This window comes from Geotrypetes seraphini, chromosome 2, assembly GCF_902459505.1.
Source record: "Geotrypetes seraphini chromosome 2, aGeoSer1.1, whole genome shotgun sequence".
Lineage (NCBI taxonomy): Eukaryota > Metazoa > Chordata > Amphibia > Gymnophiona > Dermophiidae > Geotrypetes > Geotrypetes seraphini.
In genome coordinates this window covers 523,104,243-523,126,812 of record NC_047085.1, presented here as the reverse complement: position 1 = coordinate 523,126,812, position 22,570 = coordinate 523,104,243, and the positions used below count along the sequence as shown (strand labels likewise).

The following is a 22,570-nucleotide window of genomic DNA, read 5'->3' as shown; positions in this document are numbered from 1 at the left end:
TTTCCTCTCGTCGGTTCTCTAACAAGCTGCTCCAAGAAGCAATCTTGTATAGCCTCCAGGAATCCTGTCTCCCTAGCGCATTTTGATCTTCCAAGACTCCAGTCTATCCCGGGGTAGTTGAAGTCTCCCATAATAACCGTGTTACCGCATTTGCATTCTCGCTTCATCTCGGCTTCCATTTCTTCATCGATATCTCCGGACTGCCCAGGTGGACGATAGTATAGGCCCATCTTTATTTCAGGACCTTTCCTTCCCGGTATTTTAACCCATAGTGATTCCAGCCTGTTTGTCGTCTCTGCTGTGTCCATTCTTGTCAATTGTATGCTTTCTTTTATGTATAGGGCTATTCCACCTCCTTTTTGCCCTGACCTATCTTGGCGATAAAGCTTGTACCCCGGCAGTGCTGTATCCCATTTGCTTTCCTCATTCCACCATGTTTCAGAGATTCCAATGATGTCTATGTCCTCTGCGTTGGCCATGGCTTCTAATTCCCCCATTTTATTTCTTAGGCTCCTTGCATTAGTATATATGCAATTCAGATCCTGGAATTTTGTTGTCTTCATTTTCTCTCCCTGTGCTGCTGTCTGTAGTGTCTTCTCTTTTACTACAATCTTTCTAACCTCTCCTTCTGGGTTAGCCGACTCCTGTAATTTGTCTCTTGTTTTTTCCCAGCCTTGTTTCCCCTCAGACCACCACAAATGGCTACCAGGACACCCAAGGCAGAGACATCAAAATTCTGCGTTAGGAGGGTCTCCAACTTACGCTCCTCAGAGTCCCGTAAGGCAAAAACATCCTCTACGGGCATCGTATGCCGCTTAGCAATAGCTGAGACCACAGCGTCCACCACTGGTGACTTAAAAGTATCCTGATTCCGCTCCAGGATGGGATACAGATGAGCCATGGAGCGCGCAAACCGTAAAGGCACCTCCGGCATCTTCCAATGCACCAGGACAATATCACGAATATCCTGATGTATGGGAAAGGAGAGGGATGCAGTGTGGGTCCACCACTCGAGAGGTCTCCTGTGGCACCACCTCACAGCTCCACACTTAGGAGAGCTGCTCAATCAAAAAAGACTTTTCCTCTCTCTGTTAAATCCTAACTCACGTTTGCGGTCTAACACCAGCTCTGGCAGGATACACGTTTCAAATCTGACATATTGTAATCACAAAACAGAAAATATAATTAGTTTTTCTACCTTTTGTTGTTTGGTCATTATTCAAATCTTGTTAGTCTCAGGCTCTGGTTGTCTTCTGATAACTTGCTTGCCAGGGTCTCCTTCTTTCTTCTTTCTCCATGCTAACCATCCATCTGCCATCTCTGTCCTCCCCTTCCGTTTCCCTTCCCTCCCCAGGAGATCTGCCATCTTTCCTTTTTTTTGTCTCCATCCACAGATCCACCTTTTCTTAACTATCCTTTCATCCAGCATCTCTCCCTCCTTCCCCACCACTCCAGGGTCCACCATCTTTCCCTTTCTTTTCCTAACTACCCTCCTATCCAGTATCTCTATCCCCCTCCACACCATCCCATGTGTCCAACTTCTCTCCCTTTCTGTTCCTTCCCTCCCTAAATCCCATTGTCCATCATCTCTCTCCCTCTCCTCTATTTTCAGACCCATTATTTCTTCCCCCCCCAAAATCTGGTATATGCACGTCTCTTTGAACCCCCCCTTCCCTCCCTCCCTCCATGCACTTCTACACCAGGGCCCCCCTCCCCTAAAGGTCTGTCCCCCATGAAGGTGACATGTATGTCCTGGACATATGGATGATTCAACTGGACTCTACAGACCTAGATTTTCACTTGTGTATGCTGGACACCCTGCTGGAAACTATAGACATATTTTCCTATAGCCAGGCCCAGACTGTTTGCAATGCTAACAATGATGTTCTTGTTTCCCTGCTGGGAGAATATCCCTTCAAGGTTATGCTGATCTGTTATCACTGCTATATGACTTCATAGACTTCATATGCCAGACACCCTACAAAGCCATAAAACTTTTATAATGAGCAAGGAGCTTTGCTCATGTGGGTGTAACGAGATGAAAGAACTTGGTACCAAACCATGGGTTTGCTGTCTCCCAACCAAGCTATGGGAACCAGACAGCTGGATTGTGGAAAGGCTATCTCGTTGCCAACTTTTCATCTTACAAGGACACCAACTCGAATATGCAATGAATTGTAACACCTCTAATTAGCAGCTGCATGTCTCCGTGCTGAAAGAATAAAGTTCAGCAACAGTTCTCTGTTTCTGTAAGGCCCCCCCTTTTACTGGGGGGGGGGTGTGGAGGTGAGAGAGAGGCGTGGACGAAAGGGAAGAGTTAGTTATACAATATTTTTTGTACCAATAGGGAATTACATAACCAGAATTCGGGGATGGACTTTCTTGGAACAAAGGAAGAATTGCTCTGTATAAAAAACACGTGTATTCTAGGTAAAGCCAGAGAGATTCACTTACTTATGCTACGGGGAACTGCTAGCCCCCTGCTAAGCATATGGGTGCAAATTCTTCTCTCCATTGCATATTCTGAACTGACAATACATTTTTTAGATATGTCTTTGCTGCTGTAATACTGTAAGTTTTTATACTAACAATAAACAAATATTGTCTGTTTTGGAAGATACAATGCCGTCTTGTAGTTATTCCAATGAGGTAAACTAAGCAGCCTTTTATCTCAAAGGTCTGCACCTCCCCCTGAAGGCCTGCACCCCACCCCTAAAGGCCTGTGTCACCATCCCTGAAGGCCTGTTTCCCCCTTTGAAGTAAAATAACTTATAGCATGGCAATAATAAACCTTAGATAAGTAAAGCCTTAAAAGAGCACTTATCTTTCTATGTGAGATAAAGCGGCAGGAAATTAATTCTGCTCACGCCCCGCTTTATCTCACATAGAAAGATAAGTACTCTTTTAAGGCTTTACTTATCTAAGGCTTATTATTGCCTGTTTTGCACATTTTTCAACTGCAATTTGCACAAAAATAATTGCTATTTGCACTGCTTGGATATACGGTATAAAAAGTTTAAAAGAAAAAGTTATAATTTTAGAAATTTAAATTATTGAGTAGATGAATTTTGACGAAATAAGTCATTCATAGAAATTTTACAAAAATTTTAAAATAATAACATGAAGGTTTTTTAAATCCATGAAAGATATCCACACCCAGTTCCTTAAAGGAATGATAACATTATGATCCTTGGAGTGGCAATTCTGAGATCTTTTCCTTCATTTAATATTATTATTTAATAAGAAGTTCTCTCTTCAATTATATTAATGTTTTTGTGGATTTGGTTAATCTGTGGTTAATTTCTCTCTCTCTGCTTCCCCACCACCGCAGCAACAGGACCAGTCGAGGCGAATACAGCGACTGCACAATGACCGGCCTAGAAGTCTTCCCCCAACGTCAATTCTGACGTCAGAGAGGAAGTTTTCGGACAGCCAGACAGCGATTGGCGGCCTGGAACTTCCACTCCGACCTCAGAAAAAGGGACAAAATTACATGGAAAATGGGGAAAGCAGAACAGACACAACTGCATCCATGTGTGCAGAAGGAAAAAACTGTAGAGGGCACTAAACTGAACAGTAAATAGACCAGCGGCAGAGTGAAAAATCCGGAATGGATTCCTTCTGCAACCATGCGGCTAAAGGGAAATAACCCTACTGTCACCTATTGCACTGGAACAGAAAATCAGTAACTCAGCCCTGTGTCTGCAGAAAATGCAGTCCTTACCTAGAGACTTCAGGATCTCATAATTCTCCTTCATCACCTCCCGGTGAAGCTCCTTCTGCCCTTCATCTAAATACTCCCACTCCTCCTGGGAGAAGGCGACGGTGATGTCCTCAAACGTCACCTGCTTCTGAAACATAAACCAGAAACTCACTCAGGGACACGAGGAAACACTCCGAACGCATTAGAGTTCAGCTGGATGTACTCTTCTGATAGCTTTGCTTTGGCACTGTAAGTTTGCAGGCTCAGGGTTCTAAGCTGGAGGTCAAACTAGCTGACCTTTCCTGCTCTGGGCCTCTCAAAGACTGGTATTGTCATGGTAACAGTGTCTTTTAGGCTCCCTTAAATCTTATATATGTAAAACATTTGAAATGAAATACAAATCATTCTCTCACACATCATTCATAGGGATCCCTTCACACACAACACGGTTTATTGCATTCATAAGATACATATAACTATCTCTATTCAAAAATGTGAAACCCTATATCTTCCACAAGCCAGACTGAGAGGTCTGCTATTAATTAGAGCCATGAAATCAAGGCGGGAAACTGCACAAAGATGCAGAGAGGACAGAGAGAGACAGAAAACAAGATGGCGTCATTAATACCTCTATGTATATATTATATATACAGTTGCGTACCTAGGGTATGTGGCACTCGGGGACCATAATTTTTTGACACTCCCCCATGTAAAAAAATATTTTTTGTAATAACCATGAAACTGAATAAATGGTCATAATAGAAACAAGCAGTGAAAATTTTCTTTTATTGAACCTCATAAATGTAACCATTATTCCAAACATAACATAAATTATGTCTGAATTGTCATGACATCAGAAGTACATATGGAGTAGTTGCAGGTGATGCTTGGGACAGTTCTGATTGTGTTAGTTCGGTTTTATGTGTTTTTTGAATAGAAGGGTTTTTATTTCTTTTTGAAGGTTTTGCAGTCTGTGGTCGATGTCAATTGGTTGTAGAGTTGGGGGTCGAGTGTTGCAGCTCGAATGGCTAGGAGGTTGTCGAACAGTTTTTTTTCTTTTGACGTTTTTGGTTGGAGGGTGTGTGAATGGTGAATGGTGTGTGAGTTCTCCTATGTCTGGTTGAGGTGGATTGAATTATTTAGCTGAAGAAATTAGTTACCCCCCCCCCCCCCAATTCCACACACATTAATTCTCTTCCATTTTTGTTCCCATTATAAAAAACACTGATAAGTTCTCAGAAAAAAAATACATTAAAATAAGAATTGAAAACAAAGGCCCCTACAGATGAGAACATAACATAAGAATAGCCTAACTGGGTCAGACCAATGGTCCATCATGCCCAGTAGCCCATTCTCATGGTAGCCAATCCAGGACACTAATACCTGGTCAAAACCCAAAGAGTAGCAACATTCCATGCTACCAATCCAGGGCAAGCAGATGTTTCCCCATGTCTTAATAACAGACTATGGACTTTTCCTCCAGGAATTTGTCCAAACCTTTCTTAAAACCAGCTACGCTATCTGCTTTTACCATAACTTCTGGCCACTTCATTTTTAAGCTGAGATCTTTCCTTCCAAACAGAGACTTTGCTAGATGTCAAATACAGCACAAGGTAACTTCACACGGACTTAGCTGTGCAGAAAATGTGAATCTCCTCATACACCCATCATATAGTGCAAAAATGTGCAAAGGTCTGGTTTTTTCTTTCGATCACTACATAGACTAATGCCACACAAGCAGCGCTGTTACAAACATATTCTGTAGGTCAGTGCTAAGGTTAACAAAGTTTCCTTCCTTGGACCAGAAGGAGATACTGACAAACCACTGTAAGAGATCCCAAAACAACTACCCAGGAACAACACCCAAAGATCCACTCAGTGTGTGTACCAGTTGAGTGGAGTGGACTAACTGGGGGGTGGAAATGGGCCCGGAGATTGCTCAACAGAATTTCCCAGATCACCTCTTCCTCTCAACACATTGACACGCTGCTGCTGCCACCACCACTAGGAACACCTCACCGGGTAGGCCAGCAATGCTATAAACTTTATAAAACACATTATTATATTTTCTTATAAAGCACATATTTTAAATGAACTCTCTGACATCCTCAGCCTTTCCATTCATAAAAATAGAAGGAAGAAAAGTTCCCATTTCCTGCTGTCTCATGTCCCCGGCCTATATAATATTTTTCTTCTGCAGAGTGCAGACCCTTCAAAAATCTGACCAAATCCTCATTTCACTTGCATTATAAAGTACTGAGGACGCCATTTCTCCCCAATCCCAGGTCCTAAAGTCTAAGACAGTAGCGCAAACTAGTGCTACCAGATTCAGGAAAAAAAATTTCGATTCGATTCAGCCTATTGAATTGGTTTATCGATTCGATTTTCTTGCCCAATTGGGTGTTTTTTTCAAACATCCTGGTGGGTTTATTTTACAGCTTTTTCACCCCCCCCCCCCCCCCCCCCTTTGGCTTCTCCTAACCACACTGGCGCTGTGGTGTAAATAAAATAAAGAAACAAAATGACTTTTCCTCTCTCTGTTAAATCCTAGCTCACGTTTGCAGTCTAACACCAGCTCTGGCAGGATACACATTTCAAATCTGACATATTGTGATCATAAAACAGAAAATAAAATTAGTTTTTCTACCTTTTTGTTGTTTTGTCATTATTCAAATCTTGTTAGTCTCAGGCTCTGGTTGTCTTCTGATAACTTGCTTGCCAGGGTCTCCTTCTTTCTTCTTTCTCCGTGCTAATCATCCATCTGCCATCTCTGTCCTCCCCTTCCGTTTCCCTTCCCTCCCCTGGATGTCTGGCATCTTTCCTTTTTTTGTCTTCCTCCACAGATCCACCTTTTCTTAACTATCCTTTCATCCAGCAGCAGTTTGCGCCATACCAGGCCTTCTTCAGCATCCAATGCTCTAATTGTTTCAGGGTGGGTGCTGAAACCATTAACGCAAACTGCATTTAAATTTGGTCATTTAGTATCCCGCAGCAAAACTAAAAAAAGAAAGCTGTCAGGCACATTTATCAAACAGAAAAAATAACATCAGGTCTGGGGCAGCGTTAGAAGGCTTGGTTGAGAGAAGGGGTATCTAATGACACCCCTTCTAACCCCCTGCCCCAATCCTTGAAAACTGGAGAGGTACCAGAGGACTGGAAATTGGCGAATGTCACACCTATCTTCAAGAAGGGATCGAGGGGTGACCCCGGGAACTACAGGCCGGTGAGCCTGACTTCAATTATAGGGAAGATGGTGGAAGCTATGATCAAAGACGGCATTTGCGAGCACATCGAGAGAAATGGCCTACTGAGAACAAGCCAGCACGGATTCTGTAAGGGAAGGTCATGCTTAACGAACCTTCTGTACATCTTTGAACAGATGGGATGTGCAAAGCTGTCCTAAAACGCAGGGAGGCCCGATGAACCCGCCGCAAGAACAGAAACACCAAAGACCGTATCACCCATAGCTGCCATATCAAGCCTGGAAAACCTGAAAAAGGTATGAAGGGAAGGCCACAGGGCCTCCAGACAAGTCTCCACAGGCGAGACCGCATGAGATTCAGCCCACAAGGAAGACATTCCACAGGAGAGTGAGCCTCCACCCTAAGGGGAGGCTTCATCTTTACCGCCATATAGGCTGCGGAATTAGCCGCTCACATCCACGCGAAAGAGAAGTCTCAGAAGCAGGCCGACCCTGACATGCAGGACCCGCCACGACAAACAGATGGGCCAACAAACATAAGTCAGTAGTGGCCCTAGGTATCTTAAAAGACGATGCCAGATAGCCAGAGACCGCAGAACACAGACCCGAGACGTGGAACCTGAAGGAACAAAGGCCGGCAATCGAACTCCCTGGTGTATGTGGAAAGAAGAAACCACTTTCGGAAAAAAAGAAGGCACAGTCCTCAAAATCACTGCCGACTCTGACACGGAGAAAAGCATCTCTGCACGACAAAGCCGGAAGCTCTGACATTAGCCGTGTAGAAGTGACCACCACCAGGAAGACGGTCTTAATGGTAAGATCTTTCAGCGAGATCGTATCCAGGGGTTCATAGGGCGGAAGAGTCAGAGAGCTTAGGACCAAATTCAGGCTCCACAACGGGCAAGGCCGTCGTAAGGGAGGCCCCAGCCTCCCTGCAAGAACCGGACAACAGCCGAGTGAGAAGCTAGAGAACCCCTGAACGAAGAGGGACCCAAACTTGAGAGGCCTGCAAACTGAACACGTAGAGAGGAGTCTGCCAGACCCTACCTGAGGCCAGCCTGCAGGAAGTCCAGAACCGGAGCCAGTGACGAAACCAAAGAGTCCAACCGGAGCCCCACACACCAAGCCGAAAACACCCCCAGGCGTTCGTATAGGCCGAGACCGGTGATTTCCACTTGCATTGCAGGAGTGTGGCAATGACCGCAGAGCAATAACCCCTGGCCATCAAGGCTGTCCGCTCAAGCGCCAGGCTGCAGGACTAAAGCAATCCAGATCTTGAAGTGCAAACTGACCCTACGTGAGGAATCGCCGATGGCGAGGAAGACGCAGACCATTCCCAGAGCTCAACCTCACAAGGTCTGCATACCAATGTCGTCTGGGCCAGTGCGAAGCCACAAGGATCACCGGGCCCCTGTGCAAGGGGACACCAGGAGCAAAATCACCCTATCATGGACCACGTAAGAAAAACGCACAGTAGGACCCCTGTGGGCCAAGATTGAACCAGAGTGTCGAGTCTGACGCTGCCGACCTCTCGTCGACGGCTGAAGAATCTGTCCGCCTTCCTGTTCACTAGGACACCATCAGATCGAATGAGCGAAAACCAGCCCAGACAGGGACCATGCCCCCTTGTTCAGAGATTGACAACTGAGGAAGTCTTCCCAAATGTTGTCGACACCAGCCACATGAGCCATGGATAAAGCCAAGTGATGACATGCCACCCATGGAAAGAGCATCCGAGCCTTCAATCCCAGCTGGGGACTTTTTGCGACCCCTGACGGCAGACATAGGCAACAGCCGTCGCATTGGCTGAGAACACACAGACAGCCGTCCTGTGGAGATACAGTTGGGACCGTAGCGAAGCTAACCAATTGCTCGTAGCTCCGGCCAATCGATCGATCATCAGCTCTCTCTGACGCAGACCACTACCTGTCCAGCGGCCTTGTATCGGGAAGGACATGCAAACTGCTCCCCAACCCCTCCATCCGAGGGCAGGGAAGTACATTTGAACCACCGCTAAATCCACCCATGGCAGGACTAGGCGCATGGAAAATTCTGAAGCCATGGGATACAATTTAGCCATGGCCCTAGCGCACTTCAGGGGACCCTCATGGGCCCCCCAACCTCCAAGAGCATTTCAGCGTTCTGCGAATCCCCGAGACCCGCTAGGCTAGTCACGCAGCGAGACCCGTCTAATTGCAGTGCGACAGCAACGGCTTAGAAAGTGATGCAGGTACCACAACAATAGCGGGAAGTTGCTGCTGATGTTCAGGCATATCAGCAAGGATCAGATTGACATGCTAGAATCCAAAGGTTGTACAGACTGCCGCACCACAGTCTGAAAGGGAGACACAAGCATAGCCCGATTTCTCATGAAGGCCTGAGACAACATATCTACAATGTCCGGCAGAAAATAGTCCTCGGCGGCCTGAGCCAATCAGCGGGACTCAGATTTGAAATTGTTTGAAGATCGATGAGACTTTCCCTGGAATTGCGTCTGCATTTATGCGACAATGCCCTCCTCGCACAATTGCGGCATCCCAGACGCTGGAATCACAACTCTGGTGGCAACGGAGGAAGGCAAGTCCTTTCCGGAGTAGAGAGTTGCGCAGGCACAGAAATCCCACCTGTCTCCACCCGCCCCGCCAAAGTCCCACCCGTCCCCGCGAGGAATCCCTCCGTCCCCGCGAGGAATCCCTCTGTCCCCGCCCGTCCCCGCGAGGAATCCCCTCCGTCCACGCCCGTCCCTATAAACCACAGAAAGTTATTTCATTTAATTATGCTACTGAATTAAAGGCTCTGGTAGAAACCCATTTAAAAATAAGCAAAAAGACTTTATTAATTGGGAAGAATATATGCTTTGTAAACGGATTTCTACCAGAGCCTCTAATGTTTATAAATTTTTATCAACACAACTAATATACTACTTTATCCTGAAGCAAAAAAAAAAAAAAGAATTTTTTTCCTACCTTTGTTGCCTGGTTTCTGCTTTCCTCATGTTCTCATTCAATTCCTTCCATCCACTGTCTCTCTTCTCTCTGCGTCTTCCATTTGCTCTGTTACTGTGCCTCTCCCTTTCTCCCCCCTCCCAAATTGATCTGGCATCCATCTTCTTCCCTCCGCTCCCCCCATAGTCTGGTATCTCTGTCTTCTTCCCTGCCAGCATCTTCTCCCCACTCTCTCTTCCCCATTTCCTTTCAGGGTCCTTCTCCCCCCCATCTTCCCCATGTCCTGTCAGGCAGCATCCTTCTCCCCCATCTGCCTTCCACATATGCTTTCAGTGTCCTTCTCCCCCATGTCCTTTCAGTGTCCTTCTCCCCCCGTCTTTCCCATGTCCTTTCAGCGTCCTTCTCCCCCCGTCTTCCCATGTCCTTTCAGCGTCCTTCTCCACCCCTTTGTTCTACCCCATGTGCTTTCAGCATCCTTCTTCCCCCTCTGTCTTTCCCATGTGCTTTCAGCGTCCTTCTCCACCCCTTTGTCTTCCCCATGTCCTTCAGCGTCCTTCTCCCCCTCTGTCTTCCCCATGTCCTTCAGCGTTCTTCTCCCCCTCTGTCTTCCCCATGTCCTTCAGCGTTCTTCTCCCCCCTCTGTCTTCCCCATGTCCTTCAGCGTTCTTCTCCCCCCTCTGTCTTCCCCATGTCCTTTCAGCGTCCTTCTCCCCCCCGTCTTCCCCATGTCCTTTCAGCGTCCTTCTCCACACCTTTGTCTTCCCCATGTCCTTTCAGGGTCCTTCTCCCCCTCTGTCTTCCCCATGTGCTTTGCTTCCCCATGTGCTTTGCTTAAGCCCTCCCTCCGACGTCAGCGCTGACATCGGGAAGACTTCCGTTCGGCTGTGTGCTGCGGCAGGGCAGGTAAGGAGAAGGAGACTAGCCTCCCAGCTCGAGTGCGATCCAACCCCTTGACCATAGGGGGATTCCCGTGAACCTAGGGGACGTCCCCACGGGATCCCTGCGACCCAAAGGGGGAACCCGCGGGATTCCTGTCGTCCCCGTTCCCGTGCAGCTCTCTACTCCGGAGGAGGAAAGTGCGGAATCCACACACCAGATATGCCCCCGATGGGCCTCGGCGTACAGAATATGCGACTGCGCAACCGGAAGCCATCCACCAGATTTACAGCATGAATCCATGCCATCCTGTCCTGAGGTGGCCATCTGTGAAGTTTGGAGCAAAAACGATGCTTCTAAGTCAAAAAAATATAGTTTTAAAAACTTTAAAGAAAATCCAAGATGGCCACCACGGGTGCCGATTTTGACATATAAATGGCCGTTAAACACAGAAAAAACGCTAAAAATGGTGATTTTAGGATTTTACGGGTGGGGGGGACATGCAGGGAAACCCCCCCAAATCCCCAATTTGAGGACCGCCCAAAATCGGCAAACTCTGTGACTCACAGACCCCACAGAGACATGTGCAAGCATAGGGAGATCCTACCTCAGGAGCTGATTAAACTGGAATTTCAGATCTTCTGGCCGCCTCAACTTCCCACCTCAGATCACGACCACCAGGACCCCTCAGGGAAATCAGGGAAGACACGCGGCGCGGTTCCGATCCCGGCGTACTACCCCTTTGCGGACGAACCAGGGGAGAGATGGCTCCTGAACCTGGAGACCCGATTCAATCTGCAGGCTGTCCAGATGGCTTACTGCACTTTTAGGCTTACAGAGCACCCTCCAGAAGCAGACAAACGTGAACATGTCTGCGATCTCCCACCGAACGATCACTCGCACACCCCGCGAAAAAATAAAAATAAGACTAGAAAGTGAAAACAAATCAGGAGCAGAATTAACTGAGATGAAACCTAGCACTGAAGCTGCAGGAACAAACTGAGCAAGACAGGAAACTCCCGGGCAGGTAGCTAATAGCCATACAAGATCCCATCCGTTCAGCATCCATGTTCTTCTGCTTGGCATTGCCTGGCACTGCATCCCCTGCTGCCCACCTCCTGCCAGTCCCTCTCCTACCTGCTCAGCCATCCTCCTGCCCTTCTCCGCAGCACCAGCTCCAGCCTTGGCTCCTAATGGAGGGAAAAGAGACAAAGGCAGGAAAAAGAGGAGGGATCTGTATCTCCCCTCCTTCACTCCTCCCCCAATCTGACCAATCAGTGCCAGAGAGTTGAAAGACCGCCTCTTCCTGACTCCACCCACATGAGTATTCTCCCATTCTATGCCTTCCTAGGAGCATTCTGTTTTTGACCAATCCTAAGGTGGAATGCACATTCCAATCAGTGTCATAGGGTGTCATATTGTCCCTCTGTCTCCTCCTTCAGGAGTCTTTTGACCAATCAGTGGAAGGGGCGGAGTCTGATACTGACTGGGTCTCCCTCTCTTCCTGACACATGAGAGCAGAGAGAGGAAGCACCAACTCCCTCTTTATCTGAGACAGAAACCGCTGCTGCCACCTCTGGCACATTTTTATATTTGTGTTTTGTATAATTTCAGATGTCTCATGCAGTTTTTGACCCTTCCCGTTGGGGTTATGGTGAATTGCAATTGGGCTCACCTATCACAGGGATATTTTGACACAATTATTTGAGATAACTGAGCAGCATGAAGCTTATAGTTTGGTGTGCTTCACTGTTGAATTTTTAAAGAAAGAAGGAAAGAAAACAGAATTATATAAGAGTTTAAGGCTTGACTGTGCAGGGAATTATTTTTGTAAAATCATGTTTTGTTATGTGACTGGCATTATTTAGACTTTAATTTCTATGAATGAATAGAATGAAAATGATATAAAATTACTTGCTTGTTTTTATGTGTGTGCGCTGAAGGAAAGTGGAGAGAGAGTGGGCTGAGGACACTGAAGGGAAATGGGGAAGAGAGAGTGGGGAGAAGACGCTGATTTATAAATTGATAATTGTACAGAATATTGTTTCTTTTCATACTTTAATATAATAAGTTCAGTATAAAACTATTCGAGGCTTGTGTGGATGGGATCAGATGGTTTGTGGGGACGGGGACCGAGCAAGTGGGCGGGGACGGAGACAAATTTCCCCCCGTGTCATTCTCTAGGCTCTGCCACGAATCGATTTCAACTACGTGTGGGCCAGCGAGGTGTCAGTCGGGTTGACGTAGCCGTCATAGCACAAGCGGGCGTGGGGAATGGCTCTCAAAAGAAATCTTAATCGTTGTACTGCTCATCTATGGCTCTTTTGACTAATGAGTTTGCCTACTACTGGTCTAGGGCATCTTCCTTTCCTCAGTATTCTCGCAGTCCATCATCTTTCTTCTCCTTGCCTCACCCTCATTCCTGTGCTTGCTCACCTGGCGTTGCTATAACCCTTCGGCCGTCGTCTGCGTCAATGAGAGAAAGCTTCCAGGACGTTGAAGGCAACGTTTTTAGTTCACTGATGCTGACAACGGCCGAAGAGTTACAAAAGCGCCGGGGGAGCAAACACAGGATCCTGTGGGGGAGCGGGAAGAGGAGGACTCCAGTTAGGTGCGTAGGGAGGGCTTGGGGGAGGGGAGGCAACAGGACTCTGGATAGCTGTGTGTGGTGAGGGGAGGACTCCAGGTAGGTGTGTAGGGAGGGCTATGGGGGAGGCAACAGGACTCTGGATATGTGCGCGGAGGGGGGTGGGGGAGGGCGGGAGAGGCCTCCAGGTAGGTTGAGCTGCTGTAGGATTACTAGATATCTGGTTTCCCCAGACAAAAGTTGTTAAATTAAAAATCCACCTGGACTTTCGACACAGACCTCAAAAGAGGACATGTCCATGGAAATCTTGGAACTCTACATTTCAACAATAGCGAGCCACTACTGGACCACACTCTTGGCATTGCTGGATGTTAAGAGAGTTCTTCTCTGGTGACTTGAGGCGAAGAATGAGTGTTGTCCTAATCACTCCTAGCCACCTGGCTTCTATTTCCAGATTATATTGATACACATGGCTATTTTGTCTGCATAAATTAGTCTCTGCACAGTCTTACATACACTCTCTTATCAGTCTACTGGGCTGAGAAGTCCGATCCTCGTGCAGAAGATGGAAGAGGCAGAACCGTGGGTAGTCTGGTGAAGCAAGGCACGGAGGGATTCCCACAGCTCACAGCCTTCCTCTTCTCCATAGCTTCCAGCAGGATAACAGGCCAAACAACGCTAGACACAGAGACGCTTCAGACTTCTAGTTTTTCTGTTCAATAATGTTTTATTGACAAACTTTTAGTACAATAGCCAAGAATAACAAGCTTGCAGGAAAGAAATGCTCACAGAATAGATATTCCCGACCTGGCTGGTTTTACACTTTATACTAAATCATCGGAATGGTAACACTGTGAATATTTCTCCGTACTATAATCATTTTAACACATCCGACCATACTTTATTAAAGATGACGGAGTATTCCATTTTTCCGCTCAGCCTATTCAAATCTAGCACAAAGACAAATCTTATTCCACCATAGATTATAATTCAGAGAAAAATTAACAAAAGGGATTTAAACAACTTTGCTTCATATTTGTCTAAGGTCGATTCAATAGAAGATCCACCAAATATTATAACTGAATAGGAGAGAGAACCTGTAATTGGTAAAAGCTTCCATCTAGTGGACCATATCTCAGACCAATATGGTTGTCGCAATGGACAGTTCAATAACACGTGATCCAACATTACATGACCAACATACATTGGAACTAGAGCGAGAGCGTTTAGATAATTGATCTGGTGTCCAGTCTGCTCTGTGATAAAGAAAACGCGCCATTTGCATGGTTGCCGATGCTTTAAAGACTTAAATGAGGATAGCCATATGTCATTGGAGCTAAGAGAGGGGAGTGTGGTAGATGTGTCCCTTGACCAGATATCATACAAGGCGGATGGAGAAGTATATTTTATACCAGGCTGACGCTTCTCCTCTCTTCCCCCTAACAAATGTGGCCCAAGTGAGCTCCACTGGCTTCCCATAATCTCCAGAGTCCACTTCAAATGTGCCTGCCTTACGTTCAAGATCCTACACGGCATCCTCCCCCCTTTTATTCCTCTTTCCTAGAATTCCTCTAACCCCAATTCCACCAGATCTACCCAAAAACTGAAACTTTCCTTTCCCTCTCTAAAAGGTGTTTCCCTTGTAGGAAACTAGGTTCTTCCCTCCCTTTCAGAATCACTGAGCTCTGGAACAACCTTTCTTCCCCTCTTAGGAACCTGAGCTCCCTCCAACTCTTCCGTAAACATCTGAAAACCTGGTTATTTTCAAAAATGTAACTCTTCCTCTCTCTGGTTACTCTGTCCTAAATTTTCTCTTCATTTTGTCTTTTCCCTTCACTGGAGTTCCTTTCTACCCTAATCCTTGTTAACCGTGTCGAGCTTTGCGAATGTAGAGATGATGCGGTATACAAACCTAAGGTTTAGTTTAGTTTAGTTTAGAAGGTGTTTCGCTAGAAAGCGTATGTTGTTTTCTGTATGATGTGAGGCAGTGATGTAACTGTATCCAGCGAAATGCTTGGTTCATAGGCAAGTCAAATGCAGATGAAAACGACGTATCGTCAGACAATTTGTTATCCTTGAGTAATTGATTAATAGACAAGATTTAGGCCAAGCCTTCCATTCAATGTATCTTATTTGAGGATTGTGCCGTATCACCGCCATAATAGTAGAATCCCATTTGATATCAGCAATATAGTCAATTTCACGCAATGCAAGTAAAGACTGACATTGTCCTTCATAATGCGATCTGAAGGTTTACACTCCTCCCTCCATATTCGTGGGGGTTAGGGGCAAGTGGATATCTTTTAGGGCTGACTCTGACCCATCCCTACCTCCCTCCTATATCCCGGACCTTACCAGGTGGTCTAGTGGTAAGTCTGACTTCTGTAAGCAAATTAATGGAAACACTTTTAAAACAGAGAATGGTCAAGTGTCTGGAATCCTATGGATTACACGACCAGAGGCAACATGGATTCACTAGAGGTAGGTCTTGTCAGACAAATCTGATCAATTTCTTGACTGGGTGACCAGAGAATTGAGTAGAGGATGTACGTTAAATGTGGTATATTTAGATTTTAGAAAAGCCTTTGACAGTGTTCCACACAGACATCTAATAAATAAACTGAGTGTCCTCAGGATGGGTCCCAAAGTGACGGGCTGGGTCAGGAACTGGTTGAGTGGAAGGCGACAGATGGTAGTGATCAATGGAGATGGCTCTGAGGAAAGGGATGTTACCAGTGGTGGGCCTCAAAGTTCTGTTCTTGGCTCTGTTCTTTTTAACATTTTTATAAACGATCTTGCTGAAGGACTGTCAGGTAAGATTAGCCTTTTTGCAGATGATACCAAAATCTGCAATAGACACCCCAGATGGTGTGAATAATAAGAAGAAACACCTGGTGAAGCTTGAAGAATGGTCTGAAATTTGGAAGCTAAAATTTAATGTTATGAAATACAAGGTCATGCATTTAGGCTGCAAAAACCCGAATGAACGGTACAGTTTAGGGGTAAAGAAATTATCTAATCTAATCTTCCATTTGTGAGTCACACAAACCTATACAAGCTGGATGGAAGTACAGATGGGAGAGATAAGGGAGCAAATGCCAGAAGGAAATGGGAGGAGAGAAAGAGGGGAGCAGATGCTGGATGGAAGTGGACAGAGAGAGGAGAAGATACTAGATGGAAGGGTTGGAGAAAGAGGGTACATGATGGAAGGAGGGGATAAATAAAAGGAGGACACATGATGGGGAGAAAAGGATTGAGTTAGGGAAACACTGGAGGGGTGAGGGAAAGAGGTGGCAATCTTTAGGTAGACATTAAAAAATGACATTGATGAGAGGGTAGTAAGAACATAATCTAGACATATGCAGAAAATAAATTGAAAAGGGAAAGGAATTGCAGAGGAGAGGTGTGGAAGAGGGAAGGAGAGGAGAGAGATGCCAGACCAATGGGGGTGAAAGGAGAGATGGAAGGGGGAGGCATACAGTTTCTGGAAGGAGCATAGAAGGAGAGAAGATGCCATATAGAGGAAGAGAGACGGCAGACAGTGGATGGAAGGAAGAGAGTTACAAGAAGATGAGGAAAGCAGAAACCACAGAAGACAAAGATAGAAAAAAATTTCTCTTTATTTATTGCTTTAGGAGACATGTGTCACTGTTTCTGTTAAGCATTAGGGTTAAGCATTGTATGCAGAGTCCAGCTTCTTGCTGGTTCAATTTAACCTTTGTCTATGTATTTCTATTTTATCCCCCCTTTTACAAAACTGTGAAGCGTTTTTTAGCACCAGCCGTGGTGGTAGCAGGTCTGATGCTCAGAATTCTATGAGCGTCGGAGCTGTTACCACCGTGACTAAAATCCACACTACAGTTTTGTAAAAGGGGGAGGGGTTAGTTTGTGATGACATATTCCATACTAGGTGAAGGTGTTTTCTATGTTCTGTGTGTTCGAAAGACATGGTTTTCTGTTAGGATTGACGGTGTAGGATTGATATGTACTAGTCTGGCTTGTTTAGTTTTACAATGGGTGTATTGATGTTGTACTGTTCATTGCAGTATGTAAGATGCTGCCTTTTCCTAGGTACTCATATGTGACGTGTGGATTGTTACTAAAAATCATGTTTTCATACAGATGGGGGGGGTGTCAAAAAATGATGGGCCCCGGGTGTCACATATGCTAGGTACGCCACTGAACAGATGCACCCAAATTTAAAAATTACTCTGGCTTCGAATGGAATCTGATATAAAAGGAACTTACATGGTCATATATTTTTAGACCAAAAATCAAGCGAACAGTGGCATTTTGAACTAATCGCAGACTTGGTGCAATCTTGTGGATTAAAGGATATATGGCGAATCCTAAATTACAATACTCGGGAGTTTTCCTTTTATTCCCATGTTCCTAAATCTTTTTCATGTATAGATTATGTGTTTGTGTCTGATTCATTTGTAAAACAGGTTATAAGGGCCACCATTGATCCAATCATTCTAACACAAGGGTGCCCAATAGGTCGATCGTGATCGACCGGTAGCACGCCAAGGCAAAGTGAGTCGATCACCCAGGACTCACTTTGCCTTGGCGATCTATCGGGCCGATCAGTCTTCCTCTCCCCAACATCAATTCTGCCGTCGGAGAGGAAGTTCGGGCCAGCCAATCGCTGCCTGGCTGGGCGGAACTTCCTCTCCGACGGCAGAATTGACGTCGGGGAGAGGAATGCTGGTCGGCCCGAAGCTAGGAGAGCATGGGGCGGCGTCAGTGTCGGCTTTGGGGCATGTTATCCATTGGTGGCAGGTTGGGTCCTGTTCCCCAATGGCAGCGGCAGTGACAGTGGCTTGGGGAAGGGCAGGGAGAAAGAAAGAAAGGGGGCAGGCAGGGAGACAGAAGGAAAGAAGAGAAACAGAAAAAAAAGAAAGGGGGCATGAAGAGAGAAAGAAAGAAAGGTCAGGGAGAGAGGAAGAAAAAGTTGGGGGAGGGAATGAGGTGTGGAGGAGAGGAAGCATACAGGTTGAAAGAAAGATTGGATGCACAGTCAGAAGAAGAAAGTGCAACCAGAGACTCATGAAATCACCAGACAAGGTAGGAAAAATGATTTTATTTTAAATTTAGTGATCAAAATGTGTCTGAATTTATATCTGCTGTCTATATTTTACAATATGGTCCCCTTTTACTAAACCGCAATAGTGGTTTTTAGCGCAGGGAGCCTATGAGCGTCGAGAGCAGCGCTGGGCATTCAGCGCAGCTCCCTGCGCTAAAAACTGCTATTGTGGTTTAGTAAAAAGGGAGGGGGTGGGTTTTGTCTATTTTTGTATGATTGTTACTGAGGTGACAGTGCATAGAGTCATCTGCCATGACCTCTTTGAAAAAACCCCGGAATAGGAATCATAATTAACAATTCTATGCGTACAGTGTGCGTTGTGATTTTTTAAAAATTTTATTGTTGGAAGATCATTTTGACTTGGTCATTTTAAAAGTAGCTCGCGAGTCAAAAAAGTGTGGGCACCCCTGTTCTAACAGATCATGGCGGAGTGTGGATTGAATTTAGAGTTGAAGAACAAGAATATAATAGACCTGACTGGAGGTTCGATAATGCACTGCTTGCAGATTCTGATTTTAGGGAGGAATCTCAATGAAAAATGAACAAATATTTTCAAATTAATGATTCCAGGGAAGTTTCATTAGAAACATTATGGGATGCTTTCAAAGCTACCATGAGAGGGCAAATTATTTCATATTCAGCAAATGCTAGGAAAAAACTTAAAATTTTTTAAATTTGGAACAAAATATTAAAGTTTTGGAAGCTCAATTGGCCTTAAAATGGGAGCAAAATACTTTCCAGGCCTTCTTAAAAGCTAAATATAAATATAATGAAATTTCCTCTCAAATGGCTAGAAAAGAGATGTTTTCTCAACAAGCTCGAATAAAGCGGGGAGAATATTGGCTAATTATCTTAAAGCTAAAAAAATGAAAAGTTAAAATTGAAAATATTTTAAAACAATTTTGGAGCTATTATGTCTTTGTATTCTTCTGTGCTTTATTCAAATAAAGAAAAGGATGGATTAGAGTTTTTAAAATGAATTAAGGGATCTCAAATTCCTCAGCATATACAAAAAACCCTTATTGCGCCTATATTAATGAAGGAATTACAAATAGCATTGAAGTCCCTTAGAGTTGGATCCGGTTTCACTGTAGAGTTCTATAAGGCATTTCAAAGTACCCTATTACCTCATTTATTAAATTGATATCAGGCTCAACTGACTAAAGGCAGAATCTTTGACTATAGTTTTGCCGAAGCCAAATAAAGACCCTTTGTTGGTTTCAAATTACAGGCCTATTTCTCTGATTAATGTAGATGGAAAACTTTTGGCTAAGTTATTGGCTTTACGCTTGGCCAAGGCTCTCCCTTATATCATTGGTATGCACCAAACGGGGTTCGTTGCTCAAAGACAATCTTCAAACAACAGTAGATTGGCTTTTCATATGTTAAATTTGACGAAAGTCATGGATGATCCGACCTTCTCTGTGTCGTTGGCCTTTGATCCTGTTGAATGGACCTTCATGTATCAAGCAGTGGATTGGTTTGGTATTGGTTCCGGATTTATTCAAATGATTCAAACCTTCTGCCAGATTGTACATTAATAATAATTTTTCTGAACGTTTTTGTCTGAAGAGGGGAGTCCGTTATCTCCTTTGCTTTTTGACATTGTTATTGGCTATTCAGCAGGCAAAGGAGATACAGGGTATTCCTTATGCAGGTCGGGAATATAAAGTCTCTGCATATGCAGATGATATTTTGCTTCATTTGAGGAATCCTGAATCTACTATTCCGCATTTACTGGATCTGATTGATAGATTGGGAAAATTCTCTGGTTACAAAATAAACTGGAGCAAATCAGAGGTTCTTCCACTAAATGTATATTGTACAAAAGGATTATTTGATACATTCCCTTTTCTTTGGAAGGAAGAGGGTATAAAATATTTAGGTATTTGAATAAAAAGTGCACTGGAAGAAACTATGAAAGTAAATGAAAAATCTTTATTGCTAAAGGTCACGGAAATGTGTGAACAATGGAACCCCTTACATCTGTTTTGGTGGGGGAGAGTCCAAACAGTTAAGATGATGATTCTGCCTGTGGTTTGCTACCAAATGGGGATGTTGCCAGTGTTTTTTCATAAGGGTCTTTTTACAAAACGTTAAATAGTGTTCTCCCTAAATTTATTTGGCTGGGGAATGCGGTGAAAATTGCTTTAGTATCTCTACAAAAGACAACTGAGGAGGGTGGGGTAAATTTTCCCAATTCTTATAAGTACCATCAGGCCTATATTATACGTCAGGGTATGTATTGGGTCCTCCCTGAGCTCATGGAAAATCTTCCAGATTGGTTAAGGTTGGAATGGCAGCTCAGGTTTCCACTGAGATTAAGTCATGTTCTGAGTATCAAGTTTCCAAGATTATATAAGGACACTAGAATTTTACTAGATACGTGGCAGACATTGAAATATGTAAATAATTTGACACCTATTCCAATACTTATGTTCAAATGATTTTTATTGTTCCAACAGAAAACAAACAATACAATCAGTAACTTATTCCAAGAAAGAACAATGCAACATCTCCCCCCCCCCCCCCCCCCGGAGTCCAATGCCATAACAAAAACTGAGAGTCCGAAATCTTCCTAAATATTTAAGAGTCTACTACGGGCATGTGGAGTGAGATCCTGCCAGAAACATTCCCAGGTCTGGCGAAATCTACGACCCGGACCACGATCCAGGTCTCCCACCTGTCTCCGCTCTAGCGTTGCGTGGATTATCATCAGGGATCTCCATTGAGCATAAGTCGGGGGAGTAGTAGACAGCCAGTTGGTGAGAATAGCTTTCTTCCCCATCAAGAGAACTCTGGCTATAAATGCGGACATAAATGCCTGGCAATATTGTAAAATCCAAATAATGCTCTCGGTTGGGAAGCCAACGCCTCCCCCAAAGCAGCGTAACATATTGTCCCAGGTGACTCCAAAACTGGAAAATTTTTATTCCAATACTTAAATCCAGCTGTCAGTCCCTCTGGCTAAACTCCAAGATTCAAATAGGTATTTAAGGTCATCTGGAAGCATCGGATGAAGGCAGGCATACGCACTTTGACATCATTCTCATACCCACCACTCAAGGGTACTCATCGCAAAAAGCTTTATGATAGCCTCCTGGCAACACATGCAGCAAAACTCGAACCTTCCATCACCAGATTGTTAACCACAACACCCGACCACAAGACATTCCGTAAAGAAATCAAAACACTGCTGTTCAAAACATCTTCCGATGTTATTAAGTCTTTACCATCATTCTGTTATTAAGTCTATATCCTCAATCTGTATTCTCTATTGTCCTGTACCCTCCTGGAAATGTCCAGTTCTCTTCTTATGTAATCCGCTTTGAACCGCAAGGTACAAGCGGAATAAAAATCACTAATGTAATGTAATGTAATGATGTGATATCAGATGGTAAGCTGCTTGAATTTTCACGATTGCAGCACAAATTTGGTCTTAATAAATCTCAAAGTTACAGATGGTTTCAGTTGAAGCAGGCCATTCAGGAGGGGTTCCCTAGATGGAAAAATCCTACAAATCAATATAGCTTGCCGATATTATGTTTTCAGGTAGACTTTCTGGGGCACCAGGCCACTCAGTCGTATAAATTAATATCTGGATTTTTGAATAAGAAACAAAAAACTGGTCTTCGCGACATTTGGAGCAATGAGATAAAGCATCAGATTACTGCATCTCAATGGCCACGAATTTGGACTTGGAGGATGAGATGTACGGTGTCAGCATCTATGAGGCAAACTTGATTTTTCTTATTACATAGAGCTTTCTGGACCCCTGTTCATTTACATAAATTAGATAGTTCCAAGTCTAATAGATACTGGCACTGTCATCTTGAAGCTGGGACTTTGGAACATTTACTTTACTGTTGTCTCTTGATACTGCAGTTTTGGAGGTCTATTTGGGACCAAGTGAATAATATGTGGGAGAATCCAGTGGCTTTATCTTATGATACTATTTTATTTGCTACTCTTATGAGAGCTAAAAGTCAATTATCTGTGAGAAATAACGAGTTACTTTTTGTAATGACAGGGGTTGCCATGCAGCTTATCTTAAGAAATTGGAAAAACTGGGATAGGTTGAACTAGACATTCTGGTGGGAATCCTGTGTTATACTTATAAAATGGAACGTTGCATGACCATACAACAGGGACGTTGTAAGAATTTTATGGC

The 22,570-nt window shown here is 44.5% G+C and overlaps 2 protein-coding genes across 7 annotated transcripts in view; one reads left to right on the top strand and one right to left on the bottom strand.

Moving 5' to 3' along the window:
- Positions 1 to 11,947, bottom strand: part of LOC117354719 (zinc finger protein 11-like) — a 103,095-nt gene extending 91,148 nt beyond the window's left edge. Inside the window, exons 1-2 of one of the 6 annotated variants that reach the window (XM_033932636.1) lie at positions 11,864 to 11,947; positions 3,725 to 3,851 (exon numbers count right to left, since the gene is read on the bottom strand). In XM_033932636.1, coding sequence (XP_033788527.1) covers positions 3,725 to 3,851; positions 11,864 to 11,875 — 139 coding nt within the window. In that variant the 5' untranslated portion in view covers positions 11,876 to 11,947. The other 5 variants (XM_033932638.1, XM_033932644.1, XM_033932646.1 and 2 more) reach the window with 5 other exon arrangements.
- Positions 1 to 22,570, top strand: part of LOC117354716 (zinc finger protein 721-like) — a 375,536-nt gene that overhangs the window by 123,639 nt on the left and 229,327 nt on the right. The gene's annotated exons all lie outside the window — the stretch shown is intronic.